Genomic DNA, 22,173 nt, shown 5'->3' with positions numbered 1-22,173 from the left:
GAATCCGGACTGCAAAACAGATTTTTGGGGGGAAATGTGGGAAACGGGAAAGTATTTTCTTATTACAGTATTTATTAAAGTGTTCCCGTGCATTTTGAGCAAGCTGAAGCAATGTTTATGTTCTAGTTGAAATTCTCTGCTGTTATTCCTGTGGTTATTGATTTTGATTGTTTTGATCTTCTTTGTAATCAGTTTACTTCTTTCCAACTTCACATTCAGATGTGAGTAAAGGCACTGACTCTGAACACAGTGACACTAAATTTGAAGTATGGGAGCCTTGCTCAAATTCTGGTATTAGCTCCTTGTGGTCTTGGGCAAGTTTATCTCCCTGTATCACTCCTGGTGTCCTTGAATGATCACGGGATCAGGTCTCAGAGTGCAGTCCGGAAAAAGGGTGCTGGGGACGAACGGTTTTAGAAGGGAAGTATGAAAAACATTAGGGATTTTCATGGCTTGAGGTAGCTGAAGGTGGAAGGCTACAGGGTTCACCTGGTCCAGAATCGTGAATGGTCCCAGAAATGTAGGTGCCAATTTTGGGGAAGGGGTTTTCAGATGAATGTTCTTGGTTGATAGTCAGACCTTATCCCCTGGCTTGTATCTGGGAGATGCTTGGCGGTGACGGTCAGCCTGGAGTTTAAATCTTTTCGTGTCCTTTTGGAGAACCGACTGGATCTTGATCCAGGTATTCTGTAGTATGGAGATTTGCTCGTCAGCGCCTGGTACTCCGGAGGGAATGTTGGATATAGGAAGACGAGCAGGGTGGAAGCCATAATTTATAAAAAAAAATGGGATCTCCTGTGTGGAATCATTCCTTGAAGAATTGAAGGCGTATTCTGCCCAGTGTAATAATTTGGACAAGTTGTCCTGGGATTTAGATACGAAGCATCGTAAGAATTGTTCCAATGTCTGGTTGACTCACTCGGTCTGACCATTGGATTGTGGGTGGTAACCCGAAGAAAAGGATGAGGAAATACCAAGTCTTTTGGTGAATGCTGTCCAGAACCTCGAGACAAAATGCGAACCCCTGTCTGACACTATAGAAGTGGGAATCCCAAGGATCCGGAAGATTTCTTTTGAAAAGATGTCGGCCAGGGCGGGTGAGGTGGGTAATCCTTTAAGGGGAATAAATGCGCCTGCTTCGAGAAGCGATCCACCACTACTAAGATGGTATTCATGCTGTTGGATCATGGCAATTCTACAATAAAGTCAATTAATATGTGGGACCAGGGGCGCTCTGGAATCGGTAGGGGCATCAAGAGGCCGGGGGGTCTTTGCCGGGGAACTTTGTTCTGTGCGCACACTGGACAAGCATGGGTGTACTCACGGATGTTTTTTTCCATATTAAGCACCAAAAGGTATGTTGAATGAGATCAAGAGTCTTCTTGAATCTGGGATGTCCCGCAGAATGAGAAGCGTGCCCCCATTCCAAAATTTTAGGGTGAAATTTGAAATCCGCATAAAGTTTGCCCTCCGGTACTTCAAGACCTCTTGGGATACGTCTTTGAGCTTCGATGATCTTGTCTAGGATATTGAATGAAGCGGCAGAGATTATGAGTCTTTTAGGAAGGATGGTCTCGGGGACCTCCTCAGATTTCTCCTCCGAAGAAAACTATCTGGACAGGGTATCAGCCTTAATGTTCTTAATTCCTGGAATATAGGACAAGGTATAATTGAACCTAGAGAAGAAAAGCGACCAGCGAGCTTGGCGCGACCCCAGACGATGGACACTTTCGATATATAAAAGGTTTTTGTGGTCGGTTAGAATAGCGATTTGCTCTCTAGAGCCCTCTAGAAGGTGCCTCCACTCCTGAAGAGCCATCTTGATGGCCAGTAAATTTCTATTGCCCACATCTTAGTTCCTCTCGGCTGGCGAAAATTTCTTAGAAAAGAAACCGCAGGGGTGGAGTTTGTCCTGAGGAGAAGCTCTTTGAGAAAGTACGACACCTGCTCCACAATCCGAGGCGTCCACTTCCAAGGTAAAAGGCAAGCTGGTATCCGGATGCCGAAGGATGGAGGTGGAAACAAAAGTTCGTTTCAACGTCTCGAACCAACGTCACAAACCAAATGGCATGACTTGGTACTCGTAATGACCGCTACGAGTATTGAAGGCGGTTTTCCACTCGTCGCTCTCCCGAATGCGTATGAGGTTGTATGCAACACGAAGATCCAATTTCGTAAATAACTTGGCTCCCTGAAGCCTGTCGAAAAGCTCGAAAATGAGTGGAAGGGGATAGCGGTTCTTTACCGTGATGCGGTTCAGGCCCCGGTAGTCGATACATGGTCTGAGTGTACCGTCCTTTTTAACAAAAAAGAACCCAGCCCCGGCGGGTGAAGTGGAATTGCGTATGAAGCCCTTCTCCAAGTTTTCCCGTATATACTCCTCCATGGCCTCAGTCTCGGGGAGGGAGAGGGTATGACTTGGATCTGGGAAGTACGGCACCAGGAATAAGGTCAATCGGGCAATCATATGATCTGTGGGGGGGACAACACTTCAGACTAAGTCTTGCTGAAGACGTTCAAGAAATCAGAGTAGGGGTCTGGTAGATTGCCTTTAGAGACAACGGGAGTAGTGGAACTTGCAAGCAGTTGGAGAGAGGTGACACCAGGTGGGGTTGGTTCCTCTGACCTTGGTTCTCAGTGTATAGGCGAGCGGGACGTCCAATCTATGCGGGGATTGTGTTTTTGCAACCACGGCAAGCCTAAAGTAACTGGGGTTCCGGGGGAGTGGATGACGTCCAGAGCCAGGGTCTCATTGTGTGTGTCGGAAGATAGGGTGAGTGGTTTGGTCTCGAGAGAAATGTAGGCAGGGTTTAAGGGTCGGCCGTCGATCCCTAGTAAGGCGATGGGGGATCTTTTCCTTGCGAGCGGAATGTGGTTCTGCTTAGTGACCTCCTGGTCCACGAAAATTCCCTCCGCCTCGGAATCAATGAACGTGGCCGTGGAGGTACGGAAGGTGGGGCCAGAGAGAGTGATGGGGATGGTCAGCTTCTTAGGAAGATCGTTTTTGGGAAGGGGACAAGGAGAGATGGCTCCCAGGGAGAACCCATTCTTACTCACTGGGTGTGGTCGTTTCCCGGACACAGAGGGCAGTTGCGGATCAGGTGTTCAGGGGATCCACAGTAGAAACATAGTCCTCGGGTCCTACGGATGTGTTGTAATGGAGTACGGGTCTGCTGGGCTCCGAGTTGCATAGGTTCAGAAGACTCCAAGGCAGGTAAGGGAGAGGAGACTGGTTTCGAAGCCGCAGAGGCCCTATGGAAGGGTGCAAGAAAAGGCACAAAACGATGGTGTTGGCGTTCTGAGCATCGTACCTGGAGGCACTGGTCCACGCGTATAGCCCTGGAGATTAGTTCCTCCAGAACTCCTGGCCTGGGTGGCGAGCTTGTCTTTCACGGGGTTTGCTAAGCCTTGCCAGAAGACGGCGATGAGGGCGTCCTGGTCCCAACGAGTCTCAGCCACCAGGGTCCGGAATTCCAGCGCGTACTTGGCCACGGGCCGACGTCCCTGTGATAGCTGGAGAAGAGACTAGGAGGCCATTTCCTGGCATGCGGAGGTGTCGAATACCTGCTGTAATTCCTGTCTAAACAAGGCATAGTCATGGGTTATTTCGTGGCGCAGCTCCCAAATCGGAGAGGCCCATGCCAAAGAATCACCAGTCAATAGAGAATATACGTATGCGACTCTCTTACGGTCAGTGGAATATTGAAGGGGCGCCATCTCGAACTGGATATCGCACTGATTGAGAAAGCCGCGGCAGGCTTGTGGATCACCCGCATAAGGCTTCGGCGCGGGTATCTTTGGCTCTGGTGCAGCACCGCCTACCCGTCTAGACTGGGATGGAGAGGGTCCACTTGGTGCTGGCTCCTGGAGTGTGAGATTGGTTAGCTGTTCGGGAAAGGCAGCGATTTTGCTGGACATAGTTTGATTCTGCAGAATCAGGGCTGAGATAATTTGGTCTAAACTAGGTGGATGTACGTCGGTCTGGTCTGCACCGGTTGGGCTCTGCATAATGTCACGGCAGCGCTGCCCGCAGACCAGACCCGTCCCTTTCACTGAGGTGAGACGTAAGATTACATGCACCCGCAGCAGAAGGAGCGTGTCCAGAGTGTGGTCATTGCTTAGCCAGGCAAGGAGACTATAGCTATAGTCAGTGCTTGACAAATCACCAAAAAATCTACTCGCCACACAAAAAAATCTACTCGCCACCTAGTACCAAACGTATGCTGCTTGGGTCAATAGTTGCTCGCCACGATGTCAAATCCACTCGCCCGGGGCGAGCAAATGTATAGGTTTGACGAACACTGGCTATAGTACTTGCCGGATCCGGAGAGTAGAAGTGTCGTAGTGGTTGCCATAGCCGAGATCAGGGAGCAGAGAGGTCCAGGAGGTCAAGGTACAAGCCGAGTTCAGGGGACGAGAGAAGCAGCGTAATCAGGGGGAAGCCGGAGTCGAGAGCCAGAGAGAGTCGTCAGCCAAGCTGGATCAGAACCTAAGGAGCACTGTAACAAAGACACGATTAAAGCACACATACACCAAAGCTAAGACTATGCAGAGCAAGGTTTGCAGGGCAGTACAGGGGTAATAAAGGTAGGAGACCCAATAGGAGCAGAGGGCAGGACCAGAGTGTGCTGAGGAGCCGCAGCTGACTGCTGCAGGTATTTAGAATACTCTTGGCACAGCTGATCCGGAGGAGGAACCCGGCGTGAGCTGTGTGGAAGCCGGGGGGCATGGTCAGAGCCTGAGAGGGGTGAATAAATTATAGTTGGGAACGCGCGCTCTTAAAGCGTGTGCCGCGCGCGTCCTAGCAAGATAGCGGCCACATGTCCCGGCACCGGCTGTGAAAGGACAGAGTTGCGGCGGAGGTACTGGTGAGTGGGCGCTATTGAAGGGACAGAGCGATTGCGCCGTGGCCCGTGGCTCCTTACAGTGGGACAGTTATTTGGTACATGTAGCAGCGGTGCTGAGTAGGATCAGGGAAGCAGAGCTAACACTGAAACCGACAAAGGGCCTCATGAAGTAAGCGCCGAAAATGCCCTTTCAGCAGGGGTTTGAACTCGCCATGTTTTTGGCGAGTTGCTCTCACAGTATGCAGAAAGGCCTGAATACCTGCGAGAGCAACATTTCCAAACATGAGACGATCTGCCTGCCGAGATCTGCCTGCAGCAGAGAGAGATTCTCCTCACTCTGCGCAAATCTCGCCAGAAAAAAAAATATTTTAAAATAAAAATGTTATTCATAGTGTAGATGTGCAGGGGGTCTCTGGAGCAGAACCACGTTGGTTTCAGGTCCGGGGACCCCCTGCTACCCGAGATACAGGCCCCGAGATACAGGCCCCGTTATGGGGTTCCGGTATCCCTCTGCTTTGAGATATCCTGATCACGTGACAGTGGGATGTAAACAAAGCAGAGGGATACCGGCACCCGATAACGGGGCCTTTATCTCGGGAAGCAGGGGGTCCCCGGACATAAAACCAATGCGGTTCTGCTCCGGAGACCCTCTGCACATCTACACTAGTCTCAAAACACACATATCAATAAACAATAATTCATTACCGCTATGGTAATGAAGCAGCATTAAGATCATTTTTATTAATAGTGTGCGGGAGCAGGGGGTCTCCTGAACTGAACCGCTTTGATTTCTGGCTCAGGAAACCCCTGCTTCCTGAGTTACAGGACCCAGTGTGGGGCATCGGGTGCGAGTGTCGCCGCCATTTTTATAGCGTCCACGCGTGACGTGTGACATGTAAACAGTGGGATACTGGCATCCGATGCTCCATATCTGGGCCTGTTACTCGGGAAGCAGGGGGTCCCTGAGCCAGAAATCAAAGCGGATCAGCTCAGGAGACCCCCTGCTCCTGCACAATATTAATAAAAAGACATTAAAGCCGCTTCATTACCTTAGTGGCTATTCGCTTAGGCAATGAAGGGGTTAAGGCACAATTGCATGTTTATTGGGGACCATTGCCCACAATAAACATTGCAATATACAACACACCCACCCCCTGTGCCCCCAACAACCCCTATACCCCACTAACATACATAATATATCTTAATTTTTTTGGGGTGCACAGGATTTATACTACAGGCCGGCGGTGGTCCCGCAGGTGGCCGGGGATCCCCGCTTGCCTGCAGTACCAATTCTGTGCCCAAACAAAATAAAGAAATAATACATAAATACTTTTAAATAAATACACCCCTCCCCCCCCGCCCCCTAACACATACAGTACAGTAATAGGCAAAATTACTATTATCCACATATGGACAATAGTGCATTTGCCCATTTAAAATACAATAATCAGCAGAAATAAAATAAATACATCTTACACTCACCCTTGCCAGACTGCCACGATGAAGGCCAAGACCCCGTACATGCCCTCCGGTGCTGCAAAAAATACACAAGAATAAAAAGTGACAATCTAATGTCCCCTAACCCCTTAATCACCTTAGCGGTTCTTAACCACTATAGTAATTAAGGGGTTAACCCACCTGTCATGGTAGACCAGGTCTTACCAACAAATTAATACCAGGATTCTGGTTTGAGCACAACAAGGAGGGCAAAATAAATTGTAATTTATTTATTTTCAGACAAACAGACAAACTTCACAATTACACTGGATAAAACACTTACTGGGATAGGGAAACGAAATAAAATCTCCACGGAACTAATGACTTCCAAACAAAGTCTCTGGACACCCCTGCACGCATGCAAGTGGGTGCGCGATTTGAGCCTTGCGACAGTCCTTGGCTAGGGGCACAATTTGCCACCCCTATATCTCCGCCAAAAGGAATAATTTCGTAAAGTCCTTACAGGATTCGTACTGTGGGTCTCTGGAGTATTTTATTGGTTAAGTGGCAGATGGACTTCCGTGATCTGATAGATCAAGAGGTCCTGGTCAGAGGCTACGGGAGTGTCAGTTCCATTATTCTGGATGCAAATTTGAGGGAACTGCAGATTAAGATATTGAACCGTGTTCAATATTGTTTCTCACCACAGCACAACTAAACAAATTTCAACACATTTGGGTGTAAAAAGTGCAGCAGTACTAGCGCCAATATCTCACATTGCCTGTGGTACTGTAGAAAAATAAAGAAATTCTGGAATAAAACCTTAAGGTTTCTAAACAAACTGCTAAAAACAAAGCTTCCCCATGACTTTAAACCAATCTTATTTGGATATATGGAAGGCTGGAATACCTTGACGTTCAGTTTGCCATAGCTGGCGGGACTGATTCTCCTTTTGGCATGCAAGTTGATTCTGGTCAACTAGTTAAAACCATACGCTCCAACAATTGGACAATTAGAATCTTATCTGTTCGCAGTTATGAAGAGGGAACAATTTGACTCATTTGGAGACAATATGAAAAGAACAGACAAATTCCTGAGTAAGTGGAAACCCTTTTTGGACACACTGCCCCCCGACACACTTAAAGAGGTTATGGACCCCTTTAGATATTCAGACTGGGTGTCCACTGCACTGCTACACAGGTCTTGGGATAGACTAAAAGAACTATAGGGTGCTGGGCGCGGAGGAGTTTACGGCAAGATGTGAAGACCTGCAGAGCGCTTTCTTTCTTCTTTCTCTCTATCCCCTTCCCCCCCACTTCCCCACCATTATTATTTTTATCATTTAAAGTTCAACAGTTGGTAAGAAAATATAAATTGCTGTGAGCTTATGGTTGCCTGAATGTTCACAATGTTTTTCTCACATGTCACTTCCATTAGTACACTTTGGTCCTAGGAGGGACTGACCCCTTAGGGATGCCAATTACAGTCTTTAATGTTTCTTTGTGAGCTAAGATGGATTGCGTCCTTAATGTTCCTCCTTTTGCTCCATAGGGCTCTGGGCACTGGTGAACAACGCAGGTTATTGTGCTCACTTCGGAGATGCCGAACTGTCACTGATGTCCACGTACAGAGGCTGTATGGAGGTGAATTTCTTCGGCACATTGGGAATTACTAAGGCTTTGCTGCCTCTCTTACGATGCTCCAAAGGAAGACTCGTGGCGGTCAGCAGCCCTGCAGGTAATTACATCCTGAGTCCTGTATTTAGGTGCTGTGAAAGGCTGCAGTATTGAGCTATCATTAATTAACCTTTTGGGTGCTTATTGAAGTCACTACCAAGTCACAAGGTCTCAAATGTCATGGGCCCCATGATTGAGTAGCCATGTCATGGGCTTCTGCTTGTTTGCTAGAGGAGACCTCCTGTGAAACGCTGCACGTTATGTGATCAGACGAGGAAATTGAAGAGGAAACTCCTCATTCATTGACGTTGATAGAGACGTCCCATTGGGCGAGACGTGCTGGAGACGCTCGGATGCTCTGGTGGCCCCTCCATGTCACACAAAAGGAGCTGGAGGAAATCCAACCCCTCCCCTGTCCATATCGGCCAACTACCTTAAATAATATTTAAAAATAATGCAGCAAGGAATCCACTCTCGTACTGTCCGAGAGTTTATTCCTGTTTTTTTTAACCCCACATTCCCCTTGCAGCTGTGTGTGGAGCACCTCCCCAAACGCTCCTATATAAAAGAGACTACCCAGTGTTTTTATGTTCCCAGTGGTGTATATTGATTTATTTGTGTGGGGTCATATGGCTTGTTGATTAATAAATGTTCTTCTTGCTACATTATAGTGATTGATTTTATTAGCTAATTCCATTTAGTGAGTCCATACACTAATCCCTGGTGCGCTTTGCGTGTATCTTTTTCGAATATTTGAAAATACTCAAAAGTTATCTAGTTTTTGTAAAATAAAGTGTCAACCATTTAGATTTGATGCTTTAAAGGGAAAATCCTTCTTAGGACCAAAGTTAACAGTCCATTGACATGTTTAAGGGGTCTTATCTGAATAATGGTTACCTTTTTTTTCTGTGGGTGTAAATACATACTAAGGGTGGATGTAAATATATACTAAGGGTGGGCAAAAATATCAAGTCAATGTATGCAATTCAAGGGAAAAAACTCCAACGCACAGCCCTGAACAAAATGGGTCCCACACCAAAAACTAATAAAAATATATCAAATACTTTATTCTTCCATAGTTTAAAAAAACGGAGGTAGGTACCCTCCTACGCGTTTGGGCAATCCACCCATTGCCCGAAACGCGTAGGAGGGTACCTACCTCCGTTTTTTTAAACTATGGAAGAATAAAGTATTTGATATATTTTTATTAGTTTTTGGTGTGGGACCCACTTTGTTCAGGGCTGTGCGTTGGAGTTTTTTCCCCTTGGATCTCTCTGCATTCTCCTGGCTGCACGCCCACCAAGATCTACAGGATTGGGGCAATACAAATTGTGAGTAGTTATTCCTCTTTCTACCTACCTCTGGACTCCCCCAATGAGGCTGTAGGTCTGATTTTCTTTATATTTCAGCCTTCAGGGTTAGAGTTCTTGTTAATGGTATATGCTATATTATGAATACATACCTCACTAGCCCCAGTACCTATTTTTTCTACATTATTACTCACAGGATTTACACCAGGATTGGACTTTTATGTTGGAGCGCATATCACTAATTGACAATGTATGCAATTCCACTGGCAGAGTGAGTGTGCGTGTGTGAGCAAGTATGTGAGTGAGTGTGAGGGCGAGTGCATAAGTGAGAGACCTGTGCAGAAAAAATGGGAACACTGGAGATACCTGAGAATTATGCAGAATTTGGGTACATCACTGTATTTTTCTGCATTGGCAGGGGAGCTTTCTTTCCCTTTTCTGGCGGCGTATGGATCATCTAAGGCCGCCCTGGGCCGGGTGATGGACACTTTTCGCCATGAACTGAATCCTTGGGGAGTTAAAGTGAGCATCATTCAACCAGCTTCCTACAAAACAGGTTGGTAACACCCACTGTAATTGTAATTCTTCCTTTAAATAGGGGATGTGGGTGGGGTCCAATCCCAGTAGCAAGGGGGGAGGGAGAAGCGTGGCGGCCATGAATGGCCAGGGCCACTTCCTCTACAGATAGGGTGACCAGACGTTCCGGTTTTGCCTGGACAGTCCCGTTTTTTTCTCTCCTATCCCGGTTGCTGGCCCGTCCCGGATTTTCTCCCTGGTCCTGTTTTTTGTGCCGGCGGCGGCAGGTAAGTATTTTCAGAGTTCCGGGCCACAGGGGATTGGATGGGATGCCGGGGGCGGGGCTTTAGAATGCCGGGCCGCAGGGGATTGGATGGGATGCCAGGGGCGGGGCTTCGACAAAAAAGCATGGGAGATGCAGGGGGTGGGTATATGGAGATGATGTTGATTTTACCTGTGCGGCCCAATTTTTTTAAATATGTATGGAGGGGTGGGGGGTCTTTTAAAAATGTATTGGGGCGACGGGGGTCTTTTTAATATGTATTGGCGTGGCGGGTATTTTTATTATGTATTGCGGGGTAGGGTTTTTGGTATGTATTTTGTGGGGGGATTGAGTGAGCAGAGTGGGGTAATTGATGGAAGGTAGGGGCAAGTAAGAGGAGAGAGGGGGAGTGAGTGAGCAAAAGAGGGAGTAAGACAGGGGAGATAAATACATGCGAGGCGGGAGGGGGGGGGGAGTGAGTGAGTCGGAGGGGAGAGAGAATTTCATGGGAAGAGGGCGGGAAATAGAGGGGGCTCGTGTGGTGTGAAATTAACCTAAGGCCGCGCTTATAGTCAGGGACGCAACTTGGTTGTACAAATACTGAAAGTGCTCAGAGATAGAAGAGAGGACTTGGCCCACCTCAGGGGGTCTATGTTTGTTGGGCTCAGCATACTGTAACGCTTGCGCTAACCACAAACAAGACAAGACCCCGGTACTGAGGTGGGAAGGTATTAAGCACACTCCTACAGCAGCGGAGGCGTGCCTGGAATGCGGATTGTCAGCGTAGCCGTGTCTGCGTAGGAGAGAGTGGATTAGTCCGTATACTCACCGGGGTCTTGGGTTATATAGAGCAGCGTAGTTGAAGTCCGTTAAGCCGTGGTCTGGGATTGGAGAGTTGAGAAACGTCGCAGTCCGTGTAGCCGCAGTCTTGGGTTAGAGAGGTAAACGTAGTCGAAGGTAAGCCGAGGTCGATATCCAGAGAAGTTTCAATAACAAACCGGGTTGGTACACGAGGAGACAAACTGCAAGACACGACTGAACACGACAGAACTGTGAGGCACACAAGGCTACAATAGATTATGCTGAGCAATCCAGGAGAGTGCGAGCAGGGTATATATAAGGCAGAGCAGCCAATAGGACAGGGGGCGGAGCGGAGGCGCAGCCCCAGCAGGAGTCGTGATAGGCACAGGAGACAAGTGGCTGCCTGATTACGTGCCGCGCAGCTGGGGGGCGGTGCACGTCGTCACTTGAATGCGCCGATGACGCGCTGTGCATCCGGGGGGCGGAGCTATGCTCCGAGGCAAGTCTAGAAGAGCTGCATGTGCGCGCGCTCTGTAAACAGAGTGGTGGTGCGCACACATGCTGATGCCTAGATGGAGGACTGAGTAGCAGCAGGTAAGGATTGAACACGTCGCAAAGGACGTGTTCCCCGATTCCTTACATATGGTAACCGTTAAGACTGCTATGGGGAGAGCTCCATTTTAACCTCCCAGACACTTAATTTTTAAACCGCTTATATCTCCTTAACAGGGCATCCGATTTTTTAAATAAAAGCAGCATTAGAATGGGGATGAACACCCCCCCCCCCCCATTCCCCACCCCATAACAAAAAGAAAGTTTAACAAGTTTCGTACAAAGATTCAATCATCCTTAAAGCTGTACGTATTCCTGTGTGAAAAAAATAATGTTTCTGTTTTCTTCACTTCCATGCTCTTCTAATCTTATTTGCACATCAGCACGTTTAACCCATTAAACACGCCACTGATGTGAGTTCATTTTGGTCCTTGGAGGGACTGACCCTTTAACCGGATACCAGTCGGTGATTCCTTATACCAAAATCTAAACTCACCTTTTGGATTACAAAATCACAGCGGGTCTGGGATAAGACAACATGGCCGTCAGTAACTTCACTTCCAGTTTGCCCGTTGGAGCACACAGGGCTATGTGTCCTACTTGGCGTCCTTCCTTAATGTAATTACTCACTCTTACCAACGACTACCATCTTCTGCACTTTCAGTGTTCCCTCAGCTGCTATCTTTGTAAATCTCACAACATACCACTTAGATTGTAAGATCTCCGGGGCAGGGATTTCCTTTCCTATAGTCTGATCTTGTTTGTTGCACTTATTGTACTATAAATCCCTGTACTGTACTGTATCTCTTGCAAAGCGTAAAGTACAGCTGTGGGAACTATATAAGTAAAGATATACATACAGCACATACATGTAATTACTTTTCTAATATTTTCTAGGTGCACATGACAACTTAGCACATTGGGAACGGCAGCATCAACAACAGTTGGCAAACCTACCCACCGACCTGCTTCAAGACTACGGGGAAGAGTACATCTCGGAAACCAAGAACTTGTTCATGAAATACGCAGACACAGCGAGCTCCGATTTCGACCCCGTCATAGACAGCATCACGGACGCCGTCATATCCGAGAACCCCAAAGTGAAGTACTTCACAGGGAATGAGTTATGTCTCATGTACTTTATCGGGAATTACATGCCTCATAGTATCAGCGACAACTTTTTCAAAGGGTTATTTCTGAAAAACGGGATTGTGCCACAAGCCCTTATGAAACAACAGAGTAATGGTAAACTGGATTAAATACTCTGTTGTTTTCCTATGACATAGGGAGCCATGGAGGCTGTGGTTCAGGCTAAAACGTAACTTTTTTTTACCCCTCATACAAGTATCAAGACCATTGTGGAGCAAACTTGACTCAAAGTGGTACATTTTTATCTTGCATCAACGTATCAATGTACTTTGCTCCAGGTTTGCCTCGTATGTATCAGTTTGTGATTTGGGAAGTTATAGGACGAACAACATTTGTGGTCCATTTAACCATTCGTGGTACATTCACAGCTGCATTCGATCTGAACCCCTTCAGTGTTCATCTGCGTCGCCCCAAAGGTGGACGGCTGATGGGGCTCCCCAAGAGCTGACCCCCTCTGCACAGGACCAGCGTGCTAAGGGTTAACATTTGCTTGTACTTTGTGGAACATCAACCCCACCCACTGGAATGGTAATGAGCCAAGAGGACAAAAGACTTTGTATTCGCAGCTGCATTTGTTCTGAACCCCTTCAGTGTACATCTACGTTGCCCCAAAGGGGCACAGCCTTTGGCACAGTCGAAGGGCAGCTAAAGGGTGTGAGCCTTTTGCTGCCGTTCACTGATGTTTGGTGATATTAAAGCTTCTCTATTTCAATCTGAAACTCACCAGCCCTGTATCCCTTGTACCCAATTTTCCAAATCTATCTATCCATGAAATGTCTGTGACATGACTGTATAACTTCTGTTCTTTTAATGTAACTATGTATTGTTATAACTCTGTGCCCAGGACATACTTGAAAACGACAGGTAACTCTCAATGTATTACTTCCTGGTAAAACATTTTTTATAAATACAAAATAAAAATAAACCCCTTTAAATCTGCATCGAAAACACCATCAGGTTTTGGGTGCTGTATATATCCCTTCTTAAAACTGTGGGTTAAATTAAACAAGCAAAAAATACTGCAGTGTATTCTATCAAAGTTTTCATTGCATACTCTTGTTGTAATATGCATTTTTAAACATGAGTGGTTATTTATTAACGGAAAACATAATATTTATCAGTAAAATATTTGCATTACAAGCCTAGGTACAGTGGAGAGAAATCGATAAATAAATATACATTGTACTGTAACCCTGCATGCAGCACCGAGAAATTTATGGAATAAAAGTTTTTCTTTTTTAAATTGTGAGCCTCCTCCTGCTTTTTTGGCAGTGCGCTGCCTGTTTTCCCCTTTTTTTTCTGGTAATCTCTACTGGTGGATCGCACGCCGCTTGGAAAATACCGCATAGGACTGCACTGAAGGATACAAGAGAACAGCCAACTGTGAGTTACTCTGTGGACTTATGTCTTTATATTAAGTCAGTGCTTGGGATATTATCTGTACTGTATGTGTGCCCATGAGCTCTAGGTACTAATCCCTGTCCCTTGCAAGGGATGCTGCACTATATCTTAGACAGTGCCAAGGTCCAGGCGGAAATTTACATGTCTAAACAAGGACCCCTGTTTTTTGAAGCGCCGGCTGCCCATACTCCAGTCTGCTCACTGTAGTCATATACAGTATCAATACTATTGTGGCAGACCTGGCAAGGTTTAAATAAGTATACATCTAGCAGGTACACTGCTGCAGGATCTTGGGATATTTCCCTATTGGGATTCCCAGTGTCAATGGTGCTAAGCTTTTTGCATCCTGTATGCCCATAGTAAAGAGCAACATATACATTGCCTTACTTTATCTATATTCTGAATAGGTTTGTGAAAATATTAATTGTCCACCTACTCATGAAGTCACTGACTGATCCAGAACACCCACTTAGTGTTTGCATATAGGATCATCCTTGCATTTAAATTATCATTTTAAAAACCAATATTTTAAAAATGTGGATACTTCTCAATTAAGAATTTTTAATATTCAGAAATCATCCAGAAGGTGTCAGAGGGCCCAAACTGGGTTCCTTTTTCTTCCACTAGTTTATGCATATACCCTACCCAGGGATCACCATCACCAATTATATCCCAGCCGATGCGGGGGTACCCCATCCAGTACATTAGCATTTTTTATGGTTGAAAGTTCACATTATCTTATTGTATTTGTTCATTGCATGTTTAATCCACTCGTGGGACCATTTTTATCATAAAATTATACTGCTTCTCAGTGCGCCTTTCCACTTTTTCTTTCTGTCCCATTGTGAGCTCCCGTCAGGGTGCTCCGATTACAGGAGATCATGGAGTTCTCCAAGCGTTGGCAGCAAAAGTCTAGCAGTTCTACTTTACAACACTTTGGGACAGCACGAGCACGAACTTCGGCTGTATTTATTTAATGGAAAATATTACAAAATGTGTAAATTCTATTGGTCAAAGTAAATTTGTATAGCATTGGTGCTATGTTTCAATACTAAACAAACAAGGAAAGAAGAAGAATTTGCCAGAGACTCCACTGCAAACTGAGGATCATAGGTTTCTTCGCATCAGGCTGATGAGGATCACTGCATTTTTGCATCGAGTTGGTGCAGCAGCTGACCAAGGACAAGTTCATCCCATCCAAAAAGTAAGAAACACATTGATTGGATTTTATGTAAATTGTGTTTTTTTTTTAGGATGCCCATTGACTGTCAATGTGCTTATCTATAACCTGAAAGGGGCATAGATAATTTATTTATAAAATGTTTTACCAGGAAGTAATACATTGAGAGTTACCTCTCGTTTTCAAGTATGTCCTGGGCATAGTTAGTATGACAAATAATACATGGTTACAAATACAGTTACATAAATGAACAGGGTATACATTATATACAATAAATTGCATGCAGTTAGAGAAGATGTATATTATAGGCTTATGTAACAGTTACAGACCAGATTAAAACGTGAGACAGTCTTAGTTTTGAAAGAACTTAAACTGGTGGTGGATGTGAGAGTCTCCGGTAGGTTGTTCCAGTTTTGGGGTGCACGGTAAGAGAAGGAGGAGCAGCCGGATACTTTGTTGAGCCTTGGGACCATGAAGTCTTTTGGAGTCAGATCTCAGATGATAAGTGCTGCATGTGGTAGGGGTGAGGAGCCTGTTCAGATAGGTGGGTAGTTTGCCCAGAAAGTATTTGAAGGCAAGACAGGAAAGGTGAACTTTGCGCCTAGACTCGAGTGATGACCAATCTCGTTCTTTGAGCATTTCGCAGTGATGTGTGTTGTAGTTGCATTGGAGAACGAAACGACAAATTGAATTGTAGAGGGTGTCAAGTTTGCCAAGGTGGGTTTGGGGTGTCGATAATTGGCATTAGCATCTGCTGTGCAATACACCTTCTGACCAGCAGGCTTAGGGAGGATTTGTTCCTGTAAAGTACACCTAGTTTCGCATAGGTTTTGGATGTCAGGGTATCAATGTGCATTCCGAATGTTAAGTGGGAGTCAAATCATATGCCCAGGTATTTAAAACTAGTAACAGGAGTTAGGGTGGTGTTAGCGTTGGTTCTGATCTGGAGCTCAGTCACTGGAAGCTTTAAAAATTTAGTCTTGGTCCCAAATAACATTGTTACAGTTTTGTCGGTGTTTAAAACAGTTTGTTTTGGGAAATCCAGTTTTCGAGTCTCAAAAAGTCAGACTGAAGTATGTGTTCAAGGTCAGAGAGGCTATGGCTGTGTGCATATAGGATTGTGTCATCTGCATCCATGTGTATTGAGGCTTCCTTACAAGCTGTGGGAAGATCATTGATGAACACTGAGAAGAGTAGGGGCCCCAGAACAGAGCCTTGCGGGACGCCACAGGTGATATCCAAGGGGTTGGCGTTAGAGCCTGAGATGGACACATGTTGGGCTCTACCTGATAGGTAGGACTGAAACCAGTTTAAAGCATGCTTCCCTATTCCAGAGCTCTGGAGTTTGTTAAGCAGGATAGTATGATCAACAGTATCAAAAGCCTTTGCAAAATCTAGGAATATTGCACCAGTGAGTTGTCCCTGTTCCATTCCACACTGGATTTCATTGCAAACTTTTAGCAGGGTAGTTACTGTGGAGTGTTTGGGGCGAAAGCCTGATTGGAATTGGCTAGTGAAATTTGTCTTGTTATAGTAATTGCTTAATTGCCAATCGATGCACTTTTTTGGCAAATTTAGTTTTTATTTAAAATGTCATGTATTTTATTTGGTGCTTGTTATTTTTTTTGTAGGTTGCCCATTCATTGCCATTGTGGAATTCCATGCCCATATTGTGGGCATGGTTACCACTATGATAATCAATGGGTAGAGGTGGTAGTTGCCCTGTGGGAGGGTGGTTAGGCAACCCAGGTGAGTAGTGGGAGGGTGAGAGATCCCCTTGATTACCATAGTGATTAACTGCTAAGGTGATTAAGGGGTAGCAGGTCAGTAGTTCGTTTTTTTAATGTTACGGTCGGTGCCCACGGATGATGAGGACGGCCTTCATCCTGGTAGGGATAAGTACAAATGTAATTTACTATATGCTGGCTGGGTAATGTTTTATTTTTAAATGTGCTATTATCCAGATCTTGATAATAGGAATTTTGCCCATTACTGTACCATGTGTTGGGGGTAGGTAGTAGGGTGCCCATTCAATGCCATTAGGATTATCTTTGCTCCCACTGAGGGCATAGGTAACCACACTGTCAATTAATGCTTGTTGGTGTTTGTATTGTATTTTAATGGTCTATTGGGGTAGAGGCGGTGCGTAAAGACGATAGTTGTCCCAGAATGGGTGGTTAAGCGTCTTGGGTGGGTAGTGGGAGCATTAACTCTTTCATTACCATAGCGGTTAGTACCGCTAAAGGTAATTATCTGGTTAACCCCTCCCGCCACCTTCCCAGTAGGCCTAACCACCCACCATGGGGCAACTACCCCTTTCGCCCACCCCTTCTACCCTCAATAAGCCAGGTTCTCTGGCTTAACCCCATTCATTACCATAGAGGCTGGCCGCTAAAGAAAATAATCTGCTTTTATTTTAATAACCGTATTGAAGCAGGGGGTCTCCAGAGCTGAACTGCATTAATGTCAGCCTCGGGGAACCCGTTTCCCGAGTTACAGGCCCTGTTATGGGGTGCCGGTATCTCCCTGCATTGTTTAAATGTCCCGGTCACGTGTGCCGTGGGAGGATTTAAACATACTGGGGCCTGTAACTCAGGAAGCAGGGGATCCCGAGGCTAAAATTAATGCAGTTTTGCTCTAGAGACCCCCTGCTTCAATACTGTGTTATTAAAATAAAAGTCCCGCGATCGCCTGTTTGAGGCACTCAGGGAGAGTAACTGATTCAGTCTCACTCTTACTGTGCGTCTCTTACAGACAGGAGCAGCCTGGTAGGATTCACATAGCACGAGTTCCATTAAGATGCAGTGCTAATCCTGTTGGGTCATTACAGCCTGCTATGGACATCGTTGTGGACAGTCAACACTTTACACATTGTGCACCAGCAATGCTCTAAGGCAGCTAAAAGACAGAAGAGGCTACATCGGTATATCCCTCTGAATGTGGACACGTGTGGAGAGGGACACCTCTGCGTACGCTGAACAGGTGCACACCTGAGCACGGAGGGGGAAAAAAACTGCCTTGTGTCACTGCTGATCTGTAAGATGGGTTATTCACTCCTTATGTTAATAGATTATAAATCTATGCAAGTGCAAAACATTTTTTTTTCTGACCGTATAAAATCATTGATACAAAATATACTATATTTGCATTCCTTTGGACAAGGTTTTGATGCCTTTATTGGACAGCCAATTGTAGAATGCACCACCGTGGACTGATTATTTTGACCAACAATACTCGCTGGAGAAAATACATTATAGTTTAAGCATTCGCCGTTTGCTTTCACTTGTATATGTAGTGAGGATATTAACACCTGTTAGATATTTGTGCAGGGTTGTTCATTTAACCCTCAGATGACATTTGTGCATAAACTTTAAACAAATCAGTTTTACTGGCATGACAAAAGAACATTTCAGTTTTGCCAAAGCATGAATAACAGGGAGTAGGGAAAAATGATTACCCAGTACACAAAAAACACCTTTATATACAATAATCACAGTTAGGAGTAGCAATAGGATAGTTTTTCCTTTTTGGTTACTTTGTCCGCAGTAGAGCAAACCTCACTGCTTAGCGACATGTACTATACCCAGAGTAAGATACTTGATTAATAAGGTTCTTTCATTTGCTGGGGGCTGCAAGTAGAAATACAGTTAGGTCCGGAAATAATTGGACACTGATACAAGTTTTGTTATTTCGGCTGTGTACCAAAATAAATTCAAGTTACAGTTAAATAATGAATATGGGCTTAAAGTGCAGTGTATCAGCTTTAATTTTAGGGTATTCACATCCAAATTGGAAGGGTTTAGGAATTACATCTCTTTAATATGTAGCCCCCTCTTTTTCAAGGGACCAAAAGTAATTGGACAATTGACTCTAAAGCTGTTTCATGGACAGGTGTGGGCTATTCCTTCGTTATTTCATCATCAATTAAGCAGGTAAAAGGTCTGGAATTGATTCCAGGTGTGGCATTCACATTTGGAAGCTGTTGCTGTGAACCCATAACATGTGGTCAAAGGAGTTCTCAATGCAAGTGGCACAGGGCATCCTTAGACTGCAAAAATAAAATCCATCAGAGAGATAGCAGGAACATTAGGAGTGGCTAAAACAACAGTTCGGTACATTCCGAGAAAAAAAAAAACGCACTGGTGAGCTCTGCAACACAAAAAGGACTGGACGTCCACAGAAGACAACAGTGGTGGATGATAGAAGGATCCTTTCCATGGTAAAGAAAACCCCTTCACAACATCCAGCCAAGTGAAGAACACTCTCCAGGAGGTAGGCATGTCATTATCCAAGTCTATCATAAAGAGAAGACTTCACGAGAGCAAATACAGAGGGTTAACCACAAGGTGCAAACCATTCATAAACCTCAAAAATAGAAAGGCCAGATTAGACTTTGCCAAACAATATCTAAAAAAAGCCACCCCAGTTCTGGAACAGCATTCTTTGGACAGATGAAACCAAGATCAACCTGTACCAGAATGATGGGAAGAAAAAAGTATGGAGGCTTGGAACGGCTCATGATCCGAAGCAAACCACATCATCTTTAAAGCACGGTGGAGGCAGTGTGATGGCATGGGCATGCATGGCTTACAATGGCACTGGATCACTAGTGTTTATTGATGATGTGACAGAAGCAGCCAGATGAATTCTGAAGTGTATAGGGATATATTGTCTGCTCAAATTCAGCGAAGTTGATTGGAAGGCGCTTCACTTTACAGATGGACAATGACCCAAAACGTTCTGCGAATGCTACCCAGGAGTTAAAGGCAAAGAAGTGGAATATTCTGCAATGGCCGAGTCAATCACCTGATCTCAAACCGATCGAGCATGCATTTCACTTGCTGAAGACAAAATTTAAGGCAGAAAGACCCACGACCAAACAACAACTGAAGACAGCTGCAGTAAAGGCCTGGCAAAGCATCACAAAGTAGGAAACCCAGCATTTGGTGATGCCCATGCGTTCCAGACTTCAAGCTGTCATTGCCTGCAAAGGATTCTCGACAAATTATTAAAAATGAACATTTTATTTATGATTGTGTTAATTTGTCAAATTACATTTAAGCCCCTGAAATAAGGGGACTGTGTATGAAAATGGTTGCAATTCCTAAATGTTTCAAACAATATTTTTGTTCAACCCTTTGAATTAAAGCTGAAAGTCTGCACTTCTATTGCATCTCGGTTGTTTCATTTCAAATCCATTGTGGTGGCGTACAGAGCCAAAATTATAAAAATTATGTCAGTGTCCAATTATTTCCAGACCTAAATGTATACTTATTTGTAACTTTTCTTTTTATAGATTGTGAAAGTCCTCAGACATCCCGATTTGCATGGATTCCACACACTCACGCAGCAGCTGATACACATCTTGCAGCAGAGGCAGCTGGTTAAAACGATACCCTTTTGAGTACCAGTTCTCCCTATTCCAGGGAATTCTACCCATTGAAATGTACACTAGCAAGTTTTTGGTGATTATACTTCTGGTTTAAAAACTTCCAAATATATTTAATGCATTGTAAAACATTAAAGAGACAACATGGTTAATGTGATTGTTACAGCCACAAAACATTGCTAAATGTGACTTCAATTAACTACATGCATACCCCGCATTAACATATGCAATGGGACCGGAGCATGTATGTAAAGCGAAAATGTACTTAAAGTGAAGAACTACCTTTTTTCCACTTTACAATGCATGTACTGTACTGCAATCACCATGTATGTGCATAACTGATGTAAATAACGCATTTGTAACAGGCTCTATAGTCTCCCCGCTTGCGCACAGCTTCGGTACAGGTAGCGAGCCGGTATTGCTGTTCAGGACGTGCTGACAGACGCATGCATGAGCTGCCGTTTGCCTATTGGGCGATATGTCCTTACTCGCGAGTGTACTTAAAGTGAGTGTCCTTAAACCGGGGTATGCCTGTATATAACAAATAGGTCAGTATATCATAACATCACAGGCACTCATAAGAAAACTATGACAAATCGTGATTAATATATTTTACATAAGTAGAAAAATTGCATACAAGTTTAAAAAAAAAAAAACTATTAGACAACACAAATAAAGTGATAGAAATGTTTCTACTTATGTCAAACATATTGATTAGAAAACAAATTGTGATCAGATATGAGTGCCGATGATTTTATATGATATACTGTAGTTATATTGAGTGTTAACAGTGATTCTCGTTGTTACCTACACCTAGTCGGTATTTGATATTTCCCCTTTTGTCTCTGGTAGCGCTGGCCGTCAATTTTTAAACTAAAACAAATATGTATCAGAAGATGGAAAAACACTGACCTACCTGTCTGTCTTTCTCCTCCCTCATCATCCTCACCGCCCCTCCCAGAGACCAAGACTGGTGACCTATAGCAATTTCATATGCGTTTTAAAAAATATACTTTCAAATCCACAGGATTTGCCACGTGAGCACTTTACTGCAGGTTGTTGCCCTTTTTAAATACAAATTAAAATGAAATGAAGTGGAGCTGGGACAAAAAGCTATATAGACAGAAGGTTAGTAATTTGCCACAAAGGACATCACCTGGAGCTCACTTCCAAGATAGGACCTTTAGTTGCATGGGATTATTGGATTACAGTTCTCCCGTCACATGGTAAAACCACCATTATACCTCCCGGTGTGCTGGAAAACCGTTCTGGCAGATCTGATCTCCCTCAGATCTTCCTTAATGGAGCACACATCAGATTGCCCTGTAAGGCTCTTCCACTGGAGGCCAGTGGGTGGCTTGCAGGGCCCTTAGCTGTATTAGCAACTACATTGACTGTCTTGCCCACGCAAATTTCAAAGTAGAACATTTTTCACACTGAAATGCACATGGGAGTTCAACATTTGTAAAGCATTTATAACGTCTGTACAATAAATTACTTTAAGTATATTCATTTGCAAGTCTTTAAATGTATACACAATTATATTACAATATTCTTGCGGACCTTCTGCTCCAAACCTTTTTCTGATCGGGACAATTTATAAAAATGTGTTGAAGAGCCCTGCCTCCATGTTTAAATTACCATATAGACATC

The 22,173-nt window shown here is 44.7% G+C and overlaps 1 protein-coding gene across 1 annotated transcript in view; it reads left to right on the top strand.

The window, feature by feature from the left end:
• LOC142470117 (11-beta-hydroxysteroid dehydrogenase type 2-like) overlaps positions 1 to 13,793 on the top strand; it is a 35,748-nt gene extending 21,955 nt beyond the window's left edge. The window contains exons 3-5 of the mRNA XM_075577059.1: positions 7,836 to 8,021; positions 9,689 to 9,826; positions 12,299 to 13,793. Coding sequence (XP_075433174.1) covers positions 7,836 to 8,021; positions 9,689 to 9,826; positions 12,299 to 12,660 — 686 coding nt within the window. The 3' untranslated portion in view covers positions 12,661 to 13,793. The remainder of the gene's footprint in view (positions 1 to 7,835; positions 8,022 to 9,688; positions 9,827 to 12,298) is intronic.
• Positions 13,794 to 22,173: the final 8,380 nt, after the last annotated feature.

The sequence above is a fragment of the Ascaphus truei genome, chromosome 19, assembly GCF_040206685.1.
Source record: "Ascaphus truei isolate aAscTru1 chromosome 19, aAscTru1.hap1, whole genome shotgun sequence".
Classification (NCBI taxonomy): domain Eukaryota; kingdom Metazoa; phylum Chordata; class Amphibia; order Anura; family Ascaphidae; genus Ascaphus; species Ascaphus truei.
This window is presented reverse-complemented; position numbering and strand designations above follow the sequence as displayed.